The 10451-nt window shown below is 55.9% G+C and overlaps 3 protein-coding genes across 3 annotated transcripts in view; 2 read left to right on the forward strand and 1 right to left on the reverse strand.

Annotated features, from left to right (window-relative positions):
- PTSG_03804 (uncharacterized protein) overlaps positions 1-5095 on the forward strand; it is an 8461-nt gene extending 3366 nt beyond the window's left edge. The window contains exons 11-19 of the mRNA XM_004995480.1: positions 157-245; positions 471-611; positions 818-1015; positions 1341-1406; positions 1525-1637; positions 1891-1936; positions 2318-2373; positions 2513-2990; positions 3237-5095. Coding sequence (XP_004995537.1) covers positions 157-245; positions 471-611; positions 818-1015; positions 1341-1406; positions 1525-1637; positions 1891-1936; positions 2318-2373; positions 2513-2990; positions 3237-4811 — 2762 coding nt within the window. The 3' untranslated portion in view covers positions 4812-5095. The remainder of the gene's footprint in view (positions 1-156; positions 246-470; positions 612-817; positions 1016-1340; positions 1407-1524; positions 1638-1890; positions 1937-2317; positions 2374-2512; positions 2991-3236) is intronic.
- PTSG_03805 (uncharacterized protein) lies at positions 5013-9456 on the reverse strand. Its single transcript, XM_004995481.1, has 14 exons — positions 9286-9456; positions 8618-8791; positions 8396-8459; positions 8187-8237; positions 7882-8021; positions 7616-7673; positions 7330-7476; positions 7118-7155; positions 6897-7017; positions 6609-6698; positions 6170-6346; positions 5928-5980; positions 5608-5736; positions 5013-5403 (listed from the first exon to the last, which is right to left on the reverse strand). Exons 1-14 carry the CDS (start codon positions 9375-9377, stop codon positions 5271-5273), a joined length of 1467 nt encoding a protein of 488 aa, XP_004995538.1. The 5' UTR covers positions 9378-9456; the 3' UTR covers positions 5013-5270.
- PTSG_03806 (uncharacterized protein) overlaps positions 9423-10451 on the forward strand; it is a 5452-nt gene continuing 4423 nt past the window's right edge. The window contains exon 1 of the mRNA XM_004995482.1: positions 9423-10331. Within this exon, the coding sequence (XP_004995539.1) occupies positions 9444-10331 (888 nt within the window). The 5' untranslated portion in view covers positions 9423-9443. The remainder of the gene's footprint in view (positions 10332-10451) is intronic.

Genomic DNA, 10451 nt, shown 5'->3' on the forward strand with positions numbered 1-10451 from the left:
ACATGTGTGTGTGTATGTGTGTGTGCATGCGTGTTTGCATGTGTGTCTACATGTGTACGTACTTGCATGACACCGGCTGCATGGTTTTACACCTTACTTCCCTTGCTTCCCCCGTCACACGCACACACACGCACACGCACGCACACGCACACATAGGGTCTATATTGGCTGGCCCAGACCACTCTCGACGGATTGTGAACCTCAAGGACACATCCATGTCTGCTCTCCATCTCTTCTTAGTTCGGGTGAGCAGTGGCAGTCATGGAGGTGATGGTAGCAGTTCTCTTCCGTTCCATCGATATGGCAAGGAACAAACGCAACTTCCCTGACACACACTCACTCACTCACACACTCACGCACTCACACACTCACACACTCACTCACTCACACACACACACACACCTGTTCGTGTACTTGTGCGTTTGACATGCACAACGTTGATGCACGCGTGCGATGGATGCTGTTGCCAGGCGATTGGAAACGAGCTTGGCAATGGGGTGCTGGAACCGCGATGGTCTGGACAGGCCCGCTCCACTACACAGGAGGACCGCGCTGCGTTCATCCGCAAGAAATACGGCGCATTTGCATTCGCAAACTTGCAGCCAAACATGGTGAGGAGTCGTAGTATTGCGCTTTGCGCCTGCGCATCCAGACACACACACACACACACAAATATGCACACGCATACACGCGCACACACACGCATACACGCGCACGTACAAACAAACAACATGCAGCATCTCACTGATGATGCTGACTCACGCTCAACCACATCCACATTCATCTCCCTCTCGCACACCCACTGCCGCCACAACAGCAGCAGACGCCATTGACACGGTGTCTTCGCGACAACGCGTACGCGGACTGTGGCGTGTGTGTTGTTCTGCTGCACCAGCTCGTATCTGGTGCGAATGTCCACGGGCGCGATGGCCTTGAAGCGCTGCATCTTCTCATTGCGGAGGGGAACGCCCTCGCTGTCGCCTTTCTCCTCCTCAACGGCACCAGCGCCAACGGGGTGTGTACTGCGTTCACGGAGGGCGTTATTTATGGGAGGGGGCTGGGTGGCATGTTGCTGTGAACGTGTTGGTGACTCTGCGCGCGCGTGTGTGTGTGGTGTGTCTGTGTGTCTGTGTGTGTGTGTGTGTAAGTGTATAACTGTGTGTGTAAGTGAATAAGTGTGTGTGTGTGTAAGTGAATAAGTGTGTCTGCGTGAGAAGGAAGGATGTGTGTGTGTGTGTGTCAATATATGAGTGCGTGCTGCTGCTGTCTGCATGCGCCTGTGCCTTCGCATTGACGCGTTACCACCGATGGTGCATGTGTTCCATTGCGTGTGATATCAGGTCCTGCAGCACCACACCCCGCTCCACGTCGCCTGCCAGATGGATCGCGTCGAGTGTGCAAAGCTGGTGCGTCGCAAACAGCACATCCCACACGCAAACACGCACACACACACACACATGTTTCGCACATACATTCATACACACGCGTCACCCCATTCACGCTTCACTCCATGTGTGCTCGCAGCTGTTACATTTTGGTGCGGACATTCACGCGCGCGACCAGAACGGGGACACGCCAGCGAGCATTGCTCAGGCATTTTCGAGCATCGGCTGCTCCTACCTGCTCGCCGCAGTCAGGTCTGATGCTGCTGTTGTTGCTGTTGCTGCCTTGCTGCTGTTGCTGTTATCGTTTTCCATTCCTTTACTCCATTCCTTCCCGTTCATCTTCCTCAACCTCTTCCTCTTCCTCTTCCTCTTCCTCTTCCTCTTCCTCTTCCTCTTCCTCTTCCTCTTCCTCTTCCTCTTCCTCAACCCATCGCTCTCCGTCCACGCGATTATCCATCATCGGTGCTCCTCACACTTTGGTGTTTCCGCTGCTGCTGTGCGACAGTGATGGGGACATGGAGGCTGTCCTCCAGCAGCCAATCTTCATTGAGGTCTGAACTGCATGCATGCACACACTCACATTCACCTGATGTTGTCACGTGTGCTACATGATCATGATGATGATGTTGTTGTTGTTGTTGTTGTTGTTGTTGTTGTTGTTGTTGTTGTTGTTGTTGTTGTTGTTGTTGTTGTTGTTGTTGTTGTTGTTGTTGTTGTTGTTGTTGTTGTTGCTGTTGTTGTTGTTGTTGTTGTTGTTGTTGTTGTGTGTATGGTGTGTTTTGTGGCCGTGTCATGCCAGCTTAAGTTTTCCTCCTTTTTCTTTCGGCCGCCACCTCATCACCCACCACCATCCATCACCCACCACCATCCATCACCCACCACCATCCATCACCCACCCTCGGCCACACCCTTCATCCATGTGTTTTCGTCAGGCGTGGCGACGAGAGGACGCGACAGGGTCATCCGCACACTCACCAGCGAGTGACAGGTCTGGGCCACACGCACGCATGAAGACAAGTGTGCGCACGGGTCCACACTCCGCTCGGCCCCTATCCCACCTCACTCACTCACTCACACTCACGCGCGCACACACACGCCCTCTCTCTCCTTTTCATCTTGTGGTGCAGGCGCTCCACGCCGCTGCTGCTGTCCCCGCCCTCGTCCCGCGATGTGTCGCCTGCTGTTGAGGCCCGATCGCACGCGCCCGTGCCTGCAGGCACTTCTCCACCGCCGCCAAGCTCCCTACGCCATGTGATGTCGCCGCCACAGCTCCGCGCCACGCGCTCACACATGGACACATCCACGCCGGCAAAGCGCTACCAACAACAACAACAGCAGCAGCAGCAGCAGCAGCGACCAGGGACGACGCTAAACATGACATACGAAGCACACGGTGCGCACGAAGCAACAACGCACGGCGAGCTCCCAACGCGCAACGCTGGCACTGCCAACAGCAGCCATTACGGGTTCGAGAGCAAGCAGCACAGCACCGGCAGCACTGGCAACGCTGGCGGTGCAAGCGGTGATGGCGCTGATGATGAGAGTGACGAGGATGACCCGCTCTACGCAAAGATTGACGACTTTGATCTCGGCGGCGAGGAAGATGTGCGTGGCATGCGTGCGTCTGTGTGTGTGTGTGTGTGTGTGTGTGTGTGTGTGATGTGTGTATGTTTCTGACTCTGCGTGCGCGTGCGTCTGTGCGTGTGTGTGTGCGTGTGTGCAAGTGCGTCGCAAACACAACTGCTGTGACTTGTTTGTCGGCCTTGCTCTAGCTCAATATATGCAGCCTCATTCCTACGGCATGGTTGTGTCTGCATGCATGTTGGTGTGCTGTCGGTTGCCGCTGTTCAGATCCACGCGCCGAAGCCCCGCCCCGCCCGCCGTGCACCGCCGCCGCCGCCACAGCACCACGCGCAACAACGCTCATACCTCCCCCAACACTACCTGCACCAACAACAACAGCAGCGTGTGAGCGAGCGACCGCCACCACTGCCAGCGCGCCCCCCGCCATCTTCGTCGTCACGACCACTCCCGCCACCAATCAACAGCCCCATGCGCTCACGATCAGCAACAGCTGTTGAGCTGACACGCCCGCACCAGCACCAGCACCAGCGCAACCTCCGCCACACGTCGGTGTCGGCGTCGACTGGCATGGGGCGCCACGCATCTGCCACGGCGTTTGTGGCCGATGCACATCGTCGCAGAAACAGCACAGCTGCATCCTCACACATCAACATCAGCAGGTACACTGGTGGTGCGGGTATCGCCAGCGGTGGTGTTAATGGTGGTGGTGGTGGTGGTGGCGATCACGTGGGCATGCCACGGCGTGAAACGACACCACCGCCACTTCCACCGCCGCCAGGTACGCTCCCACCACCACCACCATCGCTGCCGCCACCGCCACCACCAGCGACAACAGCAGCAGCGATGCTGTCAGGAGACGGCGACGGCACTGGTGGTGAGGCGCAACTTCGCGCGGCACAAGTCGCCATGGAGGCAGACGGTGTGAGCCCGTATGCGGTGGTACCAATCTCGCTCACACAAGACTTGCGCAGTGACGTCACCGACGGCAACGACAATGGGCGTGGAGACCATTATGACGCACATGTGGATCGCGGTGGTGACGATGACTGCGTTGACTATGGTGAAGAGTTGGGGGTGCAGCAGGTGACACAGCAGTCGCGAACAGCAGCAAAGGAGAGCGTGTACGGTTTTGTTGGCATGGGCGCAGCTGATGTGATGGGAAAAACGCAAGATGATGCTGATGCTGGTGGTCGGGTGGCGGCCAGTGACGTTGGTGGCGTTGATGCAGCGAGTGAGCGCGGGGACGTGGATCATGGACAGCCACATGCGAAAGAGCCATCGCCTGTTCTCCCCAGCACGCCGCCCATCCCACCTGGTACACCGCCACCGCCGCCGCCGCCTCCGCCTCCACCACCGACACATGCAACGACATCAGCATCGCTTGTGTCAATGCCAACGCCCGTGCGACTGGACGAGCACTACGAGGCGCCTGTATCCCATGGCAGTGAACACGCACAGCAGCAACCACGGCAACCACAACAACCACAACAACCACAACAACAGCAGCAGCCGCAGCAACAGGGGCGTCGTGCCACCATCAGCAACATTGGTGTTAGTGTTGGTGTTGGGCGAGGCGGAGGTGACGTGTCGAAGCTTGCGCCGCGGCTGTCGAGCCGGCGTATGAGCACATCTCGCGTATCGGGAAGTCGAACGCGAACGGCTTCGGCGCCGCCCGTGCCACCACGACCAACGAATCTGAGCAAACTCAAGGAAAGACAGAGGCAACGCCACCACCAGCAGCAACAACAACAACAACAACAACAACAACAACAACAACAACAACAACAACAACAACAACAACAACAACAACAACAACAACAACAGCTGGGGAGCAGCCAGTGATGTCTCGAAGTAGTTGATGGGGCGAATGGGGTGCCGTTGGCTATGTGGGGGGGGGGGTGAGTAGTGTATGGTGCGTTGGCGTTGGCAGTTTGTGGTTGGCCAGTGGTTTGTAGCAAGCATCAGAGGCTAGGATTGGCCGTGTTTTCGGTGGATATGTATTGTGTGGTACCCATGTATGTGTTTGCGCAAGATCAATGTTTGCTGTGGGCTGTTTATTGGTAATTTCTGGCTTGGTGTTGTTACACATGATATAATTAACAGTTTCTCTCGCGAATACACGACGATCAAGTAGGCGGCAAGATGACGTGCGCGCGCGCGCGCGCGTGTGTGTGTGTGTGTGTGTGTGTGTGTGTGTGTGTGTGTGTTGAACGAAGCAAAGTAGGAGGGCGTGACATGTCTGGAAAGGATGATCCTGCAACAATCCTGACCACTTCACGGGCGGTACTGTTTTGTTTCTGCTCATGGGTGGAGCCAGTCGACGCTGAATCTGCTTGCAAGCACGGCCATCAGGCCGTCCTCAAACACGTCAAACACGGGGGCGCACCAGTGCGTGCAGTCAAGCACGTTGCCTTTGTCATTGTTGCGCGTTTCCCTGTCAACACGGCGCATGCATATGAATGGCGGAGCACATTGGCATTTGCATGTCAAACACGTGAGCATGTAATCGAAGCCGTGCACCGCACATCACAAAACAAATCAAGAGAAAACAACCCAAGGCCAACAACAAGGCAATAGCAACAAATTAACAAAGACAAGCAAACCATGACCAACACAGCAAACACGCATGAGTGCGTACAGGTGGGCGTCGAAACGTGGTGCGAGGAACTCGGTTGTGGGCTGCACGACGAGGCCATAGCGTGCAGCCGTCTCAATCAGATATTCGTTGTTCAGGTTGTTCCGATGGGACTGCAGCTGTGTTTCTTGCCTGCATGCACGTATGCATCAACAAAAGGAGTGAATTGGACGAAGAATGAAAGAACGTGAGCGACGACGAGCGCGGGGGCAGCGAAGAGAGTCCAGAACCCACGTATCAACTTTCGAGTACAACCAAACACCACAATCACATGCATGCGTGAGTATGATGGGTGCATATGAGACTGTTCTTCGCCCCCTCACCAGGGTGCGCAGTGGTTGATGCTTCGATCCCGCTTGAAGTAATCGCCTTGGTGCTGCAAACAAAACAGCAGCATGCGAGAATCAAGAAGTGTTCATGAGCTTATGGCGGCGGGCAAAGGCGCCCATCAAACGCGGCGAAGAAGTGTTCAAATCATGACAACGGATTCGTACAATTCACGTGGGTGTATACGCGTGCACACACACACACACACACACACACACACACACACACACACACACACCTTGCTTGAATCAGCTCGGGATTGAAAGTGCTGCGGGGTAATGTCTCTGAAGAACCCGAAATGTAGCGGGTGTTTGTTGAAGGTGGAGAGGGCACGTGCAAACTTGTCAACCTGCACGCGAAATTCTTCCGACTTGTCCTTGTGTGTGTCCGAGAAATGGAGCCCAATATTTGCAACCTGGGATCATAGAACAGAACAGCATAAACACAAAGTAACAAACAACCGGCGGTGTCACAGCACCCCAAAGCCATTTCATGCTTGTGAGCGACAACAACCATAAAAGAGCAGGATGACACTTGACTACTTGAGATGGGGAGATGCAGAGAGAGAGAGACACACACAGAGAGAGCGAGAGAGCGAATGAGAGAGACTTAGACACGCACACACGCACGCACACACGCACACGCACGCACACAGACGACGAACATCATGAACTCACGATAATGTGTTGGGGGCGGTTTGAGCTGTGCTGGGCGGTGGACGGAAGCTGAGGAATGCTGGCCTCAATGAACTCGTCAATGTTCTCTGCCTGATGATGGGATGTGAGTGGGCGTGAGACAACCAACAGAACACAGGGAAGCACTCTCTTGGAGATGAACAAGGCGCACATTGTGTGCAAAGGAGCCTAACAGAGGGGCGGCGTACAATAGTAAGGAGACGGCAGCGGGAAAGAGGGGAGGAAGAGAGGAAATCGAACCGCAGAAGCAGAGAGCGCAGAAAGGCACACCTTGTCTGCTCTGTAGAGGAGGGTTGTGAATGCGAGGGCTGGGTGGCCAGTTTTGTTGTTGATATACTGGAGACCGGCCTGTGCCAATGGCGGCAGCTTCTCCAAAGGACGTGTGACGTACCTAACGTGCGCATGTGCATATGCGTGAGCAGTTGCTTTGTGTGATGAGCATGGCATGGATGCTTGGTGTCCCGCCACATTGAGTTGTTGTCGAAACTCACTTTTCGCGATGTGCTCTCGCCCGCAACGCTTCATATATCTGTGTGTGTGTGTGTATGTGTGTGTGTGTGTGTGTGTGTGTGTTGTGTAAGTGTGGGGTTGCAGCAGATTTGTGCAAGAGAGAGAAAAACCCAACAGCGAGAAGCTTGCGCTGTGAAGTGGCGCCTGCCTGCAAGCAACGATTACGCAACAAGGCGTGGCGTGTGTGTCTGACCTGGGAGGTGATGGAGTCCCCGATGAAGGAGATGGTGCCGCCACGAATCAGGCGCTCGAGCTTGTAGGCGGCAAACGGATACGGGCTCACAAAGCGCATGTGCTTCATTGGCGTCGTGAAGTTGTGGAAGTACTTTGGGTTGCAGCACTGCAAAGGAAGCGAAGGCACGCATGGCCAGAACAGCGTCATGTCACGTCCACGTGGGACAAAATGAGCCATGATGTATGATGCCATGGCTCCAGCTAAATGTGACAGGAGGTGCATGTCACGAGAAGGGGTTGCTCACGTGCACTTTGTCGATGTAGTCAACCTCCTTGCAGCCACGCCGACGCAGCAAAGAGTCCCTGTTGTGCAAATGCGTGTGTGTGTGTGCGTGTGTGTGTGTGTGTGTGTGTGTGTGTGTGTGTGTGTGTGTGTGCGTGTGTGTGTGTGCGTGTATGTGTGTGTGAACGAAAGGACGAGGCTTCATGACAAAGGACATCTCGACATCTGTTGTTGTGTCCGCTGCGGCTGTAGTGCTGTGCTGTAGGTAGCAGAGCATCGTGCGCATACCAGTCTTCTTCCGGCACTTCTTCCCAGTGTGCGTGAAAGGTCAGCTGTCCAACCGGCGGGGCAGCTGTGGGTGGCGGGGTGGTTGGCGTGTCACTTGCAGCCGCCTGTTTGTCGCTGGGATCAGTCACTTGCACGGCGTTCTGTCGTGCAAGCGGGACGATGGTGTGGGTGTTGCACGGATCCAACAAAAACAAACATGAGGGTGAGCAGGATTGTGATGCATCAAACGGTACGGGCGCAAACAAGATAGAGTGAATCAAGGCAGAGGAACAGCGCGCAGGCTGGCTTGCCCCATGTAGGCTTACCTTGACTGCCGTCAGGTGCTGCTTGACAGCGGCCAGCTCTTCCCGTAAATGCTGTACAAGCAATGCAATGCAGGATTGCATGGCAGCATATAAGCACAGGAACCAGAAGAAAAGCGAACATGCTTTTTGTGACGGGACGCCAGGCTACCAGACCGGACTCAAACATGTGCAGCCAGCCAATGATGAGCAGAGGCCACCACACGACGAACCGCGTTCTCTTGTTGGAGGGAATCAATCTGCTTTGAGCTTGCGGCCAGCTCCGTGCGATATGACCTAATGATGATGGTGATGGTGGCGATGACGAATGGTGAGATGAAGAGGAAAGAACAGAGATGCCAGGATGCACGTGCAACCATGTGCTGGAAAGCTGGGGCAGGTGGGGTGGCAGATGTCACTGATGAGGCGTGCTGGAAGGACTTCGAGACACTGACTTTGCTTGCGATTGGAGGTCAAGAAACAGCTGTGAGAGGACGGAGTCTTGCTTTGCGTCCGAGGATAGGAGCACACCCTCCCCGGCGGCGCCCCGGCGCTGTTCTTGATTCAGTGTACCGCCAGCAGCAGCGGCGGCAGCGGCAACACTGTCTCCATCAACGGCAGCGCATTCACTGTGAGTGTGGGAGAGGGAGGGGAGTGTGTGGGAGAGTGGGAGAGTGTGTGCGTGCGTGCGTGTGAATGAGTGTGAATAAATGTATTTCTTGTGTGCGGGAAGGGGAGAGCTCAAGCGACAGGTATCGTGGTCTGCGTGATCTTGGTGGTTGGGCGGGGGTGCTGGGGTGTTATCATCGTGCAATGCATGGCTCAGACAAGCAGCCACGCACGAAGTCGTTGCTTGCAAGCAAGCAAAGGAGCAAGCGAACAAAACCTCCTTGAAACACACTCTCCTACTCTCACTCACACACACACACACACACACACTCACTCACTCACTCACTCACTCACATACACTCACTCCTTCACTTACTCACACTCACACTCACTCACACTCACACTCACTCACACTCACTCCTTCACTTACTCACATTCACTCACACACACTCACACACTCACTCCTTCACTTACTCACCCACCCACTCACTCACACACACTCACTCACTCACACCTGGAGAGGATGTATCCGACGCTGGCCAGCAAGCAGAGGCCCAGCACCCACGTCGTCAGCCGCACGCTGCCTTCCTTCACCATCGTCATCATCAGCACAAGAGCACAACGGAAAGCGGGCCGCGCCTCTTCTTACAGCACAAATTGATGTGAGGTTACATGATTGCGCGGCAAGACCACCAAAACAAACGTGCTGCGACGTGTCCGACACCCACCACCAGCAGAGAGATGCTGGGCGAGGACATCATGAATGAGGACCAGTGCACGGTGTGCGGTGCATACGGGGAGCTGGTGTGCTGTGATGGGTGTCCAAGGGCGTACCATGTTGGGTGCTGTGATATCAGTGCGGAGGAGCTCAAGTCCGATGCGGAGTGGCTGTGCAGCCAGTGCAGAGGAGAGCAAGGAGAACAAGGGAACCAAGACACCAGTGGCGTTGCCACGACCAACGCTCCCAAGCGAGCCAAACTCGAGCCGAACCCTGGCGAGCATGAGGACCATGAAGGGGAGGACCAGCAGCACAACAGCAGCAGCAGCAGCGGGGCGGAGCAAGGAGCGCCTGCAGCGGCGAGTGACGCGGAACGCGCCACAGGCAGTGCTTCGCAACAGCCAGCGAGCGCAGCTGTGACACGCAGCTCGTCGTCCCAGTCTTCGCCTGCAGCAACGTCATCGCGTGCGTCTGCCACTGCAACGCCCTCCCGCTCCCTTTCTCGAGCGTTGTCAGTGACAGCGCCAGTCACACAAGAGCAGCAGCAGCCGCAGCAGCAGCAGTCGGGAGAGCAATCGGGAGAGCAATCGGGAGAGCACCAGCAGCAGCAACAAGAGCGACAACAGCAGCCGCTGCGGTTGGAGGAAGGACGGTGCAGCTTCTGCAACCAAACTGGCCAGGTGTTGAAGTGCACAGGCTGCTCAAAGCCGTTTCATGCCTACTGTGCCCTGCTGGAGATGGACGAGGTGCCAACCCGCACGAGCTGGTTCTGCGAGGCGTGCGTGCACAGCGGCACCAGCGTATCCGCCACCGTCAGCGCCACGCAGCAAAGCGCCACCAAGGTACACACTGCTGCTGTTGCCTGCCTACGTATGCTTGCCTGCGTGCATGTTCATCCACACACACACACACACACACACACACACACACACACACACACACACACACACACACACACACAC

The sequence above is a fragment of the Salpingoeca rosetta genome (assembly GCF_000188695.1).
Source record: "Salpingoeca rosetta unplaced genomic scaffold supercont1.8, whole genome shotgun sequence".
Lineage (NCBI taxonomy): Eukaryota > Choanoflagellata > Craspedida > Salpingoecidae > Salpingoeca > Salpingoeca rosetta.